This window comes from Colletotrichum fioriniae, assembly GCF_027942845.1.
Source record: "Colletotrichum fioriniae strain IMI 355084 chromosome Unknown scaffold_3, whole genome shotgun sequence".
NCBI lineage: Eukaryota > Fungi > Ascomycota > Sordariomycetes > Glomerellales > Glomerellaceae > Colletotrichum > Colletotrichum fioriniae.
Window position 1 is genome coordinate 3,008,988 of NW_027076839.1, and position 13,318 is coordinate 3,022,305.

Consider the following 13,318-nt stretch of genomic DNA (forward strand, 5'->3'; position numbering starts at 1 on the left):
TCATGGGCATCGGGGTAAAAGCAGACTGGCTGGCAGGATGAACTAGGACCAGGATGGAGAACAGACGGAGAGGCAAGGATCAAGGATCCCGCTCAATGCCTGGGGAAGAAGCGTTGACGATTTGAATCCACCCGAGCCAAAAAAGTTCCCAAGGTGTGGGGGTGATAAGGGACGTTCGGGCCAAGAAATTCCGGCCGGGCTCATGACTGGCTGGAATTCACGACAGAACTGGACAAGAGGGAACGCGGGACTGGCACGGGCGTTTGTGGCACCGCACACCATCACACACACACACACACTCTCTCTCTCTCTCCGATCTGGCGACGCATGGGTTTCTTCTCTGGCAAGGCTCAGGGGGTGTCTTCCGTGGACAGGCACAGGGTATCCGTACAAGGAAAGGGGGCCTGGAACTCATGGATTGGAAGAGAGGAGGAACATCCACAAGGCCCGAACCAGGGAGTTTGTGAGATGGCAAAGAGTGGAGAGAGCCCCGAAAAGAGAGAGAGAATGCCCGGCCGGCCACTCGCTCACTCACTATCACTCATTCAGTGGCTCACTGGTTACTGGTTCAGCCGTGGAGATTCGACCAGGGGAAGCTGACCGACACACAGACAAGACTCGAGAGTGAAAGAGAGAGAAGGACGACAACCCCAGCCGAGCCAGACACTGCGCAGGAAGATGTGGCAGGGGAACTCGAGGCGGTGGCAACGGGGAAGGACCCCATTTACACTGCTCCCTCCTCGGTACTCGCTGCACAGGAGCTTCAGCAAGGCAGAGAGAAAGTGAGAGAGTCAGAAAGTTCGGACGCAAGCTGCACCTTGCCTTGCGCGAAGATGGAGACAGAGTCGCAGAGTCAAAAGACACCTTAATCCATATTGACTACTCTGCCTGACCTGGCCTAAAGCACGCACTAACAAGCTTAAACTTGGTACATGCTCACTGCTCTATCCGTACTGACACGCTCTCACCTATGTACACTACACTACCTCGGGTCCCATACTTTCAACCCATGTCCGCGCCTGGCCGTTCTGTCTGCTCGCCTATGTACACTACTCCGTACGGAGGAGCACTCGTCTAGTAGAACGTACCGGGGGTGTGTGACCTGCGAATATGCAGAGACCTTTTGCGGGAACCAAAAAAGTAGACGAGAGGAGGGAGCTACTGCGTATACGTACGGATACCTACTAGGCGGCCGCTTGCAACGAACAAAAGGACACTGGAGATAGCACGAGCCATCTGCTGGTGTCTCTGGGGAATCGAAATGAGATATTGTAGATAGCGATTTAAATGTCGACTTTTGATGTTGACCTTTGTGAATTAGTCTTGCGGATAGTCGAGTTCCCCCCCATCCATCGTTCATGACGGCGACTTGGCGAAGAAGTGAGATGACGGGACGCGTGGGGGTCTTTTACTCTCACTCTCACTCTCACCCTCACTTACCCTCCCCCTCGACCTGAACTGACCTGACTTGAAATGACCTCACCCAACCCCCAACACAGCCGTCATGAGCTACCTACTCTTTCGAGGCTCATCGGGTCTATGGTCATCTTGAGATCATCTGATGTCGTCGAATCAGCTCAGGTGGTTCGTCTGCACCTTCGCCGTTGATGACTGGCAGGAATCTACTGCGGCGAACTCATTTGTCATGGTACACGAGAGGCTGCTAGTTTACACACGATTCCCTCTTGACCAAGTGCCGCAATGACGCCATTTCTAACACCGACAAAATCGAACACTTGAAGACTTTCACTACCTGGAGGCGCATGTTCATTGCCGTGCCTTATCCACCATGTATATACCCTCGCGCCCGCATCGTGCCGCAAGCCACCTTGGCTACCATTCTTCAACCGCGGTTAGCAAACAAGAAGAAAGCACGCAAAAAGCAATGCATGGATCCACCATCGTGACTTTGTAAGTTACTGTGTATAGTACAGAAGTCGGGCAGCTAGACCAGGGGTGAGCGAGCGGCAGATGGAAAAAGAGAAGGGTGTGTGTGTAAGACGAGATAGCAAGGAGAACATAGCAGAGTCGAGATCGGGGGAAGCGGAGGAGCGTTTACACTACTAAATGCCAAGGCAACACGAACCGAGGACCCTTTTGCTTGGCAAAGGGGTGTGTAAGAGAGTGGGAAAGTGAGGCTCCATATGTCAAAGTTTTGTGATATCCATGTCCCGGCCCATCATCGTGCTATGCCTATCCATACACTTACTCTATTATACTTACCTCGGTTTGTGCCTTCTTTTGAACAAGACTTTTTCCCGGCAAGGGACAAGGGTGCCGGCCGGGGGTGGGAGCTTTAATCCTTTTAGTGGCAATTCTGGACCAATTCATAGCCGTTTTGCGATTCAGCGATTCAGGGTGAGTTTCTCGCATTTCATCTATTTCCACGAGTAATGAACGAGGCCAATATCCGGTCCAACTTGACCGAAAACCCAATTTAAGCTATTCTTACACTTTCACTGCCCTCCCAGGGTATCCGATGTGTGATTTTTCATGTTTTTGCCGCGCCCGAGTCCCCGATGATCACGCGACTTGCCCGAGATACTTTTCTGCCCGTTGTTCTAGAAACGGAGACTAGGATAGGCCCCATCGCGGCTATTCTTTTCAACATCCAATTTCCGCGCCTCTCCATCCCATCCATCGCACAGAGCGCACCCCCCGCTTTCCCCTATCCTGCTATCCTCGGCTTTTTCTTTCTCGTCTTCTTCCATCCCTTCAGCCGCGCCACTTGAACCGGCTCTGCCTCAACATGTCCAACAGCCCTGTGGGCAAAACCCCCTTGTCCACGACAACCAGGCTGCCGAACCGCGCGACCATGTCCTTGCCGTAGAGCCCGCACACCCACTGCTCGTAGCCGCTGAGCCCATACCAGCCCGCCGGCGTGGTCTTAAGCGCGGCCTCGACCTCGCCCCTGAGCTCAATCGCCTTGGTGGCCGGCGTGTGCCGCAGCCTGTCGAGAGCCCGGCTCAACGCCGGTGACGTGCGCCTCCGGTGCCGCGAGAACTCCTCGTAGCTCATGAACGGCTGGTCCCGTAGGTCTCTGTAGTCGTCCGCGAGAAGCCACGGCGCGTGGTGTCGGGCCCCGGAGATGTCGAGGCTGCTACCAGGCCCGCTGCCGCCGCCGCCGGCCCCCTCAGTGTCTTCCTCGTAGGCCGCCTTCTTGAACCTGTACTCTGCCTCCTCCTCTGCCAGAAAGTCGTCCATGATGTCGTCCGGGTCCTCGATGACGTCGTCGCGGATCAGGTAGAGGTGTATAAAGGGGTTCTGGAGTCCCAGGCCGCCCAGGGAAACGGGGAAGTATAAGTAACCGTCAGGGATGTCCTCGACGCCGAACCGGTCGCCAATGAGCCGCTTCAGGTGCGCCCCGGCCCCGCCAGCGCCAAACAGCCTCTCCTGGATGCGGTGGAACGTCGCTAGCATGCTGTCCACGTGCTGCCGGGAGTAGCAGTTGGCGAGCTGGGCGCAGTTGGTCTTGAAGAAGCGAGCGCCGTAAATGTTCCACGCCTGGATCCAGTCAAAGATGCTGCTGCACGCCTCCAGCTGCAGCCGCAGCTCGTCAATGTGCACGTCAATCTTGTCCTGGTCCAGGAGGAAACGCCCAGACGTCGGATCGAGCTTGAGAAATCCCCACACGACATCGCCTGATGGCAGACGACCCCGTGCCGTCGTTGTAGCACCCGTACCCGGAGGCCTGGACTGTTGCTGTTGCTGATGGTGTTGGTTCGACCCGGCTACCGGGGGCGCGGCGGCGGCGGCGGCGACCCTGACGCTTCCCGTCTTGTCCCAGTTGATCTCCAGCCCTGTGAGGTTGACAAACTCGGTCATCGTCTCCCACGCCCGGGTGCAGGTCTCGAGACCGCCCCATAGCCACATGTCGTCGTGCAGCCGGTAGAGGCGGCAACCATCGGCTCGTTGGTTGACGGCAAAGTCCATGCAGAAGAGCATAGTCTCGGCAATGAAATCCGCCAGGGGCGTGCTCAGGGGCGTGCCTCTCCTCCGTACTTGGGGCGACGCGTCCGACGGGTCGTCGCTGAAGCGTAAAGGGCACTCGAGCATCCGCCTGAAGAGGCCGGTCCACTCGTCGTTGACGCCGAAGAATTCGAGCACGGCGAAGATGGACGAGTGCGGCACGCTAGGGCCGAACCACTTCAGGTCGGACCGGATGACGGTCACGTCGCTCCCGAGCCGCGTCTGCATGATGATTTCGGACTGGACAAGGTGCAAGAGGTTCTGCACGACGGCGACGTGCGACTTGCGGCTGTCGCCTTTCTTCTCCTTTCCGTCCGAGCCGTAGCCGCCTCGCTCCTCCGCCAAGGTCTGCGGCAACTGATCCAGCAGGATCTCCGACTTGAAGTGCTGTTTGAGCTTCTTCTCCACCGAAACGGGGCTTTCAATGCGTGGCCCCTTTTTCAGGAAAAATCGTTGGCGGCGAACATCTTCCTTGCTCATGGGCTTCGTCGCATCCTTTTCCACGCCTGCGCTTTCGAGAAATGTGACGAGGAACCCGCGTATCTTGACGGCCCACAGCTTGCCGATATGGTGAATGAAGATGGCCTGCAGGAGGTCGTCGTCGGGGTAGAATCGGTAGCGTCCGTTGAGTTGCCGTCGCACGTCGACCTCAGTCGCGCCATCCCAGGCCCAGTTCTGCCGGGTTTGCATCCGCATGTTCAGCACATCGGCGATCTCGCACAGAACGACCTTGTTGTTGAGAAAGTCATTGAGCGTTGTCCTCTTCTGGTCCGTGAGGGTGTCTGTCCGGAGGAGGCCGCGGATGGTGTTCATCAGGGAGTCCTCGTCAAAATGCGTCTTGTCGTCCCACGTGTCCTGAAACTTCTTGACGTTCTCTTTCAGTTCCAGATATGCCCGGTGAATGTCCTTGGAGGGTGAGATGAAGAGGCTCTCAAGATAGCTTTTGATGGCCTGGCTATTCGTCTCCTTGGCATGGAAAACGTAGCGCTCCCACGTCGCTCGCTGTTGGTGCATCTCCTCCCTGCCCACGGGGACGAACCCTGACTCTGCTCCCTGGCCAGCAGCCTTCCCGGCAGAAATCCATTCGTTGACGAGTTTGCCGTAGAGTTCGGCGTATCGGTATTTTGCCGACTGAACGTCGAGTTCGTTGCGTACGCTGTTCTCATAGTCGTGGAGGAAGTCGTCGGAAACGCATGGGTCAAATTCGGCTTGCTGAACGAATCGCTTGAGATTTTCGATGGATAGTAGTGAGCCATCGTCCACGGGTGCCATGGCAGGAAGCCTCTCGACCCGATCAACCAAGAGCTTCGCCCTTTTCCGACTGTCCATCTCATAGGCCGCATCGTCTAGCAGGGCTAGCTTTCCCGACTCATATGAAGCCTTCTGCTTATCCAACTGGTTGAGCTTCACACTTGTGATGGTGTGAAGAGTCTGAGACAGGATATCGGAGGACGCCATTTTTGACGTATGGATTATATGAGAATGAGAGTGATGAGCAAGTTTGAGGTGAGAAGGAGTGGTGATGCCGAGTGAGTGAGTGAGAAGTGAGGTGAGAGACACTGGTCAAGTCTGCTTAAATAAGAACATCATTTCGAAGAAGCCTCATCGAAATGGAGAATTGGAACGATTTGAGGCCATTTTCCCACGCCGAATACTTGTTCGGCGTGAGAGTCCTCATGTCTTGGTTTTGATCCTTTGATGGGCAGTTTGGCTGCGGTCAGACACCACCGGACATGGTCAAGTGGAGATGAGAGGAAATTTGAGGCCATTTTCCGGCGGCCTCAGTAGAAACCATTACAACATGCGGCAAAACGAACAGGATCCGTTTCTACCATACATTTCATTTTCTTCTTTCCGATACGCATTTTCAAGGCCAAATAGGCGGCGCATACCACACTGGCGCAGAGAAGAAAGAAGAATGAGATCCACCTCGTACCTGGGCTGCTGGACCATTTCGATCTAGGCGTGCTCGCTCGCTTATCGATCTCGTTTTGCCGTGATTTGAAGGTGAGTTATCCGGCATGTCAGAGTCGTTTTCCGTTTCCAAACCCCGCCCGTCGTGAGATGCTTTCGAGGCCCTTGATTGAAGGGAGCATCATGAGCGTTGGGTATAATGCAGCCAATCCGATTTCTGTTTTCTCTTCTCCTCCCAATGTCGAGTCGAATCACATAGGTCCCTCATCCCAGCGCCAAGATGAAGATGGAGGAAGTGAGGCCAAGTTAAGGAAAGAACCCAAGGGCGCACCGCACAGGGAGCGACAGGGCACACCGACATCGGCAGTGACGTGATTGCAAGGTTGTGTCGCTGGTGGGTAAGATAAGGAAGGCATACGCAATGCTTCGGGAATTACTTACCCAATAAACTCTTCGGTGGAAGGGTCTTTGGGCCGTTGGGCAAGACTCAATGAAGATTAGCCGGGGCTGATTACTATGTGGCGTCCTCTACGCTCTTCTTCTGCAGACTTCTTCCAGCGTCAGCGCCCATCTTATCGTATACATTTGTGGCTGACATCTCTCCATCTCTGCCGTGTCTATCTCCGTGCTGACTCTCAAGACCCAGAGTGCCCGGCGGCCCGCCTTCGACGTGCTGCACAGTTGCCTTTTGCGGACAGACGGCCGGGCACAGCTGCCAGGGGGCGCACGCCGAGATTCGGGGTCCGGGGAACTGCTGTCTGTTTCGTCACTGTGAATCTTCTTCAGCAATGACATTCTGTTTCCGGGAGCGTTCAGATTACATAAGACACAAGCCGGAAAGCTTATCCAGATAATACGAAAAAGCATTGACCTGATAGGACGAACGTCATTTACACCTTCGAGACATCGACAGCGACGTTGACGAATGACTCTCAAGGGCTCAACTCCGCACCGGTCAAGGCAGTAAAGGGAAACCTAGGTTGGAAGCCGAAGCAGAGGGGGGAGAACATCACCATCAAACATGACGGCAGACGAGGAGCAAACGCGCCATCCGGCCGCCACTGAGCAGAGCTCCGAAACGACACCGCTGCTCAACGGAACCATCAACACCGCCAGCAATGGCACCGCTACCGCGGCCGCCGCCAACGACGACGAGACCACCATCGTCGCCGAGACCGTCTCCGGCACCCGCCTAGCCCTCATCCTGGGCACCTCCTATTTTGGCGTCTTCCTCGGCGCCATCGACAGTACAATCATCGCCACCCTCTCCGGCCCCATCTCGAGCGAGTTCAAGTCCCTGAGTCTCATGAGCTGGCTCGCCACGGCCTACCTCATCTCCAATGCCGCCTGCCAGCCCATCTCGGGCAGACTGACCGACATATTTGGCCGCGGTCCCGGCCTCGTCTTCAGCAACCTCTTCTTCGCGGCCGGCAACCTCATCTGCGGCCTCGCTCGCACCGAGTCCGTCATGATCTTTGGCCGCGTCGTGGCCGGCGTCGGCGGCGGAGGGCTCATGTCCATCTCCACCTTTCTCGGCTCCGATCTCATCCCCCTGAGGCAGAGGGGCGTCTACCAGGGCATCGGCAACATCGCCTACGGCTCAGGCGCTATGCTCGGCGGCGTCTTCGGCGGCCTCATCAACGACCACACTGCAATGGGCTGGCGCCTCGCCTTCCTCGTCCAGGTGCCCCCCGTCCTCGTCTCTGCCGTCCTCGTCGCCGTCCTCGTAAAGGTCCCGCCCAAGGCCTCGGACAAGTCCTACCTGGCGCGCATCGACTTCTTCGGCGTCTTCCTGACCATATCCTTCCTCGTACTCCTCCTCCTCGGCCTCAACGCAGGCGGGAACCTAGTTCCCTGGGTTCACCCCCTCCCGCTCACCACGATCCCCCTCTCCGTCGTGGCCTTCATCGGCTTCATCGTCTGGGAGAGCAGGGTCAAGCAGCCCATCATCCCCGTCCGCCTGCTCGCGAACCGCACCATCCTCGCTGCCTGCCTGACCAACCTGCTGTGTACCATGGTCATGATGATGGCCATCTTTTACGTGCCGCTTTACCTCCAGGTCAACGGGCTTTCGGCTACGCAAGCGGGCCTCCGGATCTTGACGTCACCACTAGGCGTCTCCATCATGTCTGTCGGCGCCGGCTACATCATGAAGCGGACCGGGAAATACGTGATCCCAGGAATCAGCGCCCTGGTTCTCTTCAACACCGGCATCATCATCCTCACGCAGTTCAACGAGAACACGCCCGCATGGGTCAACTATGTTGTCTTCTTTTTGGTGGGCGGAGGCTACGGAGCCATGTTGACCATTACGCTGCTCGGCTGCATTGCTGCTGTCGACCATTCGCAGCAAGCAGTCATCACGTCAGCAACATGTAAGTCATCCTGGGTTATGTGGAAAGCCATCCGCATAGACTAATGAAATTTATAGACCTGGCCCGCAGTCTCGGGGGCACCATCGGCATCACCATCGGTTCCGCCGTCTACCAGAACGTGCTGAGAGTCAAGCTATGGGAACGCTTCGGCGACTACCCCAACGCCGCCGAGATCATCGGCCGCATCAGAGACGACCTCGACGAGCTCAAGAACCTCCCGCCCGGGTGGAAGCCGGGAGTGATTGACTCTTTCCGGGAGGCCTTCGGCAGCGTCTGGTACACAATGCTCGGGCTGTCCATCCTCGCCCTCGTATTCATCTCCTTGATGAGGCAGCATGTTCTCCACTCGACCTTGGAAAGAAGATGAGATGAGACGGGGGTCGCGTGACTTGTTGAGTAACAGCCTCAGGTTCACTTACACATACACACACACCGCCCGTCGCCGCCTCGATACCCTCTATAAGAAATAAATTTGCTTGTTACTATCACCAAGGCCCGTGACGTAGCGGAGAATGTCCTACCTGAGTTCGAATAGCTCCGCACCCATGGGTCCCGGGTTCGAGTCCCGTCTTGTTCTAGTAAAAATCCTTGTCCCGTTACACTTGAGGCTGGTAAGAGTCTCCTCGGATCTTTCGTAGGCTCCCTATAGGGAGCTGAGCTTTTGCAATTTTCGTCTACTTCTCCATTTTTTATTTTGCCTGCTAGGGCAGTCAAGTAGCTACTAGAAGCTGTGTAAGTATTGATGTGGTTTTCTACGCATTTCCCTACATCCTTGGCTTGGTGGTAGCTTGTTGCACTGCGCACGGTGAGGATGAGCATTAAAGTTAACTCATTGCAAAGAAGGGCAAAAGCGTCATCTTAGCAAGTAATCTAGAGCGTCACCGTCGCTGATTTGGCCGGATCTGTAGATGCCCGCCTTCGAGCGTTAAGACTGAATAAAGCTCAAGCATGCTGGCAGTGAGGACAGTAGTGTGCCACGAGCCACGTGAATGATGCATGATATCGAAGGGTCTGGTGTCGGCCACATCGGCAGCAAGATAAAGCGATTCACCGGCAGTAGATCATTCCTTGGCAGAACCAAATGCGCACATAAAAGACCGTTTAAATGGAAGATGCGAGGAATCCTTTGATAAAGGATGAGATGTGAAAATATGAATCAGATTGTGTCTGTCCCACATCCATGGGCTCAGCTACATATCAAGGAGGCTTTGTACACGAATATTTCTATACATATGCCAACGTGTTGTCATCCCGGATCTTGCCTGTAGCCTTGATGGTGGCCTCATTGCCTGCAACACAAGGACCTCGAACAATGATCTGGATTGCAGCGTTAGTTGTGTGACCAAGATTTGAAAGACCATCAAGCTCACCTCTCCCTGATATTCCTGATCGGCATTCTTATACTCGGCCGTGTCTCTCAATAGGATCTCAGTGCTCGTCAGGGGAGGACCGAAGTGCGACTGCTTATCCTCATGTACTCTATAATCGTAGTAACCAGTCTGCGCGACGGCTCCGGCGACCTTGGGTGCGGCCAAAGCATAGATGACCCTGGCGCCTGTGAAAATGCGAAGATCGGAAAGTTCTCGTGACGACAAAGGCGGCGAGCCAGCACCGACCCTATCCGCGACGTAAAGAAGACGCAGCTTTCCAGGAGTCTTGCCGATGGCTGGTCGAGATGCGCTGTTGAAACGAGCCGCGGCGGATGCAACGGGCATCACACCACTCTCTGTGAGACTGCGAGACTGGGCCCAGTGAGCAACCTTGGCCAAAGCAGAGGTCAGGCGGTTAGTAGCCTCCTGGTGGGTCTTCAACAGAGTCTCGGGAGTGGACACCAATACTGTAGGAGCAACTCCCTGGGTAGCCAGAGCCAAGTCCGTGACCTTTCCAGCCACTGAGTTGAGGGCCACAGAGGAGTTGGAGAACAGGGCAGCCAATGTGAGAATTAATGTGTGGATGTTTGTGAGAGAGTCGGCAGGGAGGAACAGATCGGAGGGACTGAGGCGTTGGGTAGTTGGGATCGCGGCGAGTTGGGCGGCAACACCGGCAACCAAGTTGGACTGAGTGAAGCGCACCATCTCTTCCATGGTTCCAGGCTTGGATTGCCAGAAAGTCACCACGTCCTTCGGTTCAATTTCCTTGTCAACGGGGGGCACCTCTCTCGCGGCATCGACTGGCGCATCACGGAGGATCTCTTGCCATGTCGCAACGTTGACACTGCCGCCCATGCCTTCGGGAACTTCATTCCAGTCCATGTGGGAACTTCCCTCATCTACAACCCAGATGAGTTGGCGGAGTGCGGGGTACGCCTTGACGACCGAGTCGAAGGGGAACGCGCCAGGGGCTGTTATAACGGTATCGGCGGCAGAACGGCGGAGCATCATTACAAGTTCCTCGTCTGACACATCAAATGGGATCAGGATGGCTGTGAGGTTCGGGTAGAAACTGCAGGCGAAAAGCGTCACCAAAAGCTCGATAGAGTTTGGCAGGTAAACGGCGACTCGGATGCCGCCCTGCTCGTGAATGTGTTGTCCGATGAGGTTGATTTGACGAGTGATGTCATCTGCGCGACATTAGAGAAGTTGATCACGGCGCAAAAGAAGGGTACTCACCAAGTTGGTGCTCGATAACGTTCTCGGAGCCCAGTACCGTCAACAAGCGGCCCTTGCCTACAACAGGCTTGCCTTCCTCCGAGGCGCCAGTCGCCGCTCTCCTCCAGATATCCCGAAGATCTCCGTCACGTCCTCTCGCCCACTTCGAAGCACCGGGGTCCTTAACGTTGAGTCCGCTGTTCAGGGGCATGCCATGAGGGGCAGAATGGGATCGGTAGACGGGAGATTCAGCTGGTTGGCGGACAGGAGAGCCTTGGGCTTGACGGGCAAGCAGCATGGGATGGGTGTCGGGATCCTGGCTAGAGACGATTCGGTAGGTAACGATGGCGACGAGAAAAGTGACGAGGGCAGTAGTGTAAACGTTCCATTGTCCGAAGAAGCCCGAAACGCCCTCGTCCATCTGGTGCATGATGTTGTCAAAGAAGCCCATCTTGGGCGGCGCGATGGTAGGAGTAATGCGAGACGGGTCGAGCTCCTGGGTTCGTCGTCAGTTGAGGAGTATGAGTGCTGGTGGAAGCAAAACGGCAAAAGGCTTTACGTGGCCCGCATGGAAAGCTCGGAGGGTTAACAAAAGGGAAAAGCATGAGGTGAGGCAGTGCCGCGGAGCTCGAGCTCGGAGGTTTCTTGTTGCTGAGCCTTGAGGTGGGTTGTGCTGGCAGTCAACGGCGGGGATCTGACGTCCCCCCCGGCTTCCGCTGTTGCGACTGCTTCTCGAAAGCGAGCTGGGTGAGGTACCTTACTCGTGCCGCGTGCAGGATTCCCCAACAGCCGGACAGCTTGCACACTGCGTGTTTCCGGCCGGCCTGCCTTTCTGCGTAGTCAGCATGGGAGTCCCTAAGCTGCGGAAAGTCTGACCAAGTGTTTCCGACCTCAAAGCTGCACTTCTCTGTATCTTCAGGTACTCTTTCTAAGGCTGCCTCGCGTCTCGAGAAGACTCAAGCGATCCGCGGCGGCATAAGGTATGTAAGACACTTTGACGAGGTACTTTGAGATACTTAGGGGACCATTGCACCCTGAGGTGAGCTGCGAGTGGTACGTACCTTACCTGCTCCTAAGAAACGGCAAGAGCAAGCCACATCCCCCACTAGGCAGGAGCACAGGTATCCACCTCGCAACAGACCGCTCCCTGCCGGTTGCTGTGGTCCGTGTGGCTGGAGTGTTGTTTTTCTGCCACTGCTTTGCCAGATGCTGCAGCCAATGTATCTTGCCGCATCCATCACCATCGACAACCCGACTTGAAGCGGCGCATTGAAGCACGCGAGCGCTCGGCGACAGCGCAGCGTCTAAGAGACCCTTTACTAACAAAAAAACAGGTTTGCGAAATCGGCCGGAAGAGTAAGTCGCATTGCCCATGACGGACGGATGTGTAGACCTGCAAATTACTGGAACTAACTCTTGCGCAACAGGCTTTGACCCTGACTGTGGTCACCGCACGACGACGTTACTCCTCGACCTCACCTCTCAGTCTCGTCAGTCTTTTCTGCAACAATGTCTTCGTCGGCAAGCCGAGCTGCTGTCAGCACGCCCGTCAGATCGACGCCGCAAAAGCCCACCCCTATTGTCGACAGTCCTGGCACATGGAGACATCCACGCCTGAATGAGATCACAAGACGGCGGAACGCAACGACATTTTCCGAAAAGAACGTTAGAAGAATAGCTCTGAACATTGGCTTTCTTCTCAGTCTCTGGTTGTCCCAGATCTTGTCACGCTCATACATTCCTACACAATGGTACGCCCTTCAGTGACTTTACGAGTGCGACCACTGCTAACTATCTGAGCAGGTTTAGTAGCTCCTTGCGGTCATACCTGGGCTGGGCATACTATCTGATCCAGCTCATTCCGCTGGTCAACATTGGCATGGCTATGTTGCCTCTGCTCCGATCGGCCGACGATCTTTCCGACATTCCCCTAACGCCAGCTCAGCGCCAACTTCTTGGACTGCCGCCCAGTTCTGCAGCAGCCACGCCCGATGCTGTTTACAGCACCCCGCCACGTTACTCGCGAACACCTTCGCTGGCAGGTTCACCTGCAAGCAACCGAAGCTTCTCTGGCTCCCCCCTTTCCGGCAGAGGCAGCCCGGCTCTTGGGAGCTCCTTTAATGGAAACGGACAATCCTACTCTCCTTCGCCCCTTCACAACAGCCCTTCCAAGTTCTCGGCCAGCTTGAACAGCAACCGGAGATCATCCTTCGGCTCTTCTACGAACCTGGGAGCGAGCACTGCATCTTCCCTCTTCCCTGATCCGGGAACGCCAAGCCCCTCTGCCGGAAAGCGCACCAGCGTGGGACTGAACAACAAGTGGCTTTACGAGAGAGGGAGGAGATCGTCAGGCGGTACCTGGATGCACTAGGCGACGACAGCGCAATGTGCTCTCAGGGTCTAGAGGGGATTTGGAAGATGAATGACTTCAGTCAGTGGGATGGATACCTCGCGAAAGGCGTTTGGGTGTAA

The 13,318-nt window shown here is 55.8% G+C and overlaps 4 protein-coding genes across 4 annotated transcripts; 2 read left to right on the forward strand and 2 right to left on the reverse strand.

The window, feature by feature from the left end:
- Positions 1 to 2,715: 2,715 nt before the first annotated feature.
- N0V96_003714 (uncharacterized protein) lies at positions 2,716 to 5,427 on the reverse strand (the record flags this gene model as incomplete). Its single annotated transcript, XM_065756922.1, has 1 exon — positions 2,716 to 5,427. The coding sequence occupies one exon, from the start codon at positions 5,425 to 5,427 to the stop codon at positions 2,716 to 2,718; it is 2,712 nt and encodes a 903-aa protein (XP_065614689.1).
- Positions 5,428 to 6,904: 1,477 nt separating this feature from the next.
- N0V96_003715 (uncharacterized protein) lies at positions 6,905 to 8,625 on the forward strand (the record flags this gene model as incomplete). Its single annotated transcript, XM_053190633.1, has 2 exons — positions 6,905 to 8,258; positions 8,315 to 8,625. 2 exons carry the CDS (start codon positions 6,905 to 6,907, stop codon positions 8,623 to 8,625), a joined length of 1,665 nt encoding a protein of 554 aa, XP_053052042.1.
- Positions 8,626 to 9,482: 857 nt separating this feature from the next.
- On the reverse strand, positions 9,483 to 11,297 carry N0V96_003716 (uncharacterized protein; the record flags this gene model as incomplete). Its single annotated transcript, XM_053190632.1, has 3 exons — positions 9,483 to 9,575; positions 9,629 to 10,818; positions 10,868 to 11,297. 3 exons carry the CDS (start codon positions 11,295 to 11,297, stop codon positions 9,483 to 9,485), a joined length of 1,713 nt encoding a protein of 570 aa, XP_053052041.1.
- A 1,058-nt stretch (positions 11,298 to 12,355) lies between these two features.
- Positions 12,356 to 13,217, forward strand: N0V96_003717 (uncharacterized protein; the record flags this gene model as incomplete). The annotated part of the gene is made up of 2 exons (XM_065756923.1): positions 12,356 to 12,597; positions 12,650 to 13,217. 2 exons carry the CDS (start codon positions 12,356 to 12,358, stop codon positions 13,215 to 13,217), a joined length of 810 nt encoding a protein of 269 aa, XP_065614690.1.
- Positions 13,218 to 13,318: the final 101 nt, after the last annotated feature.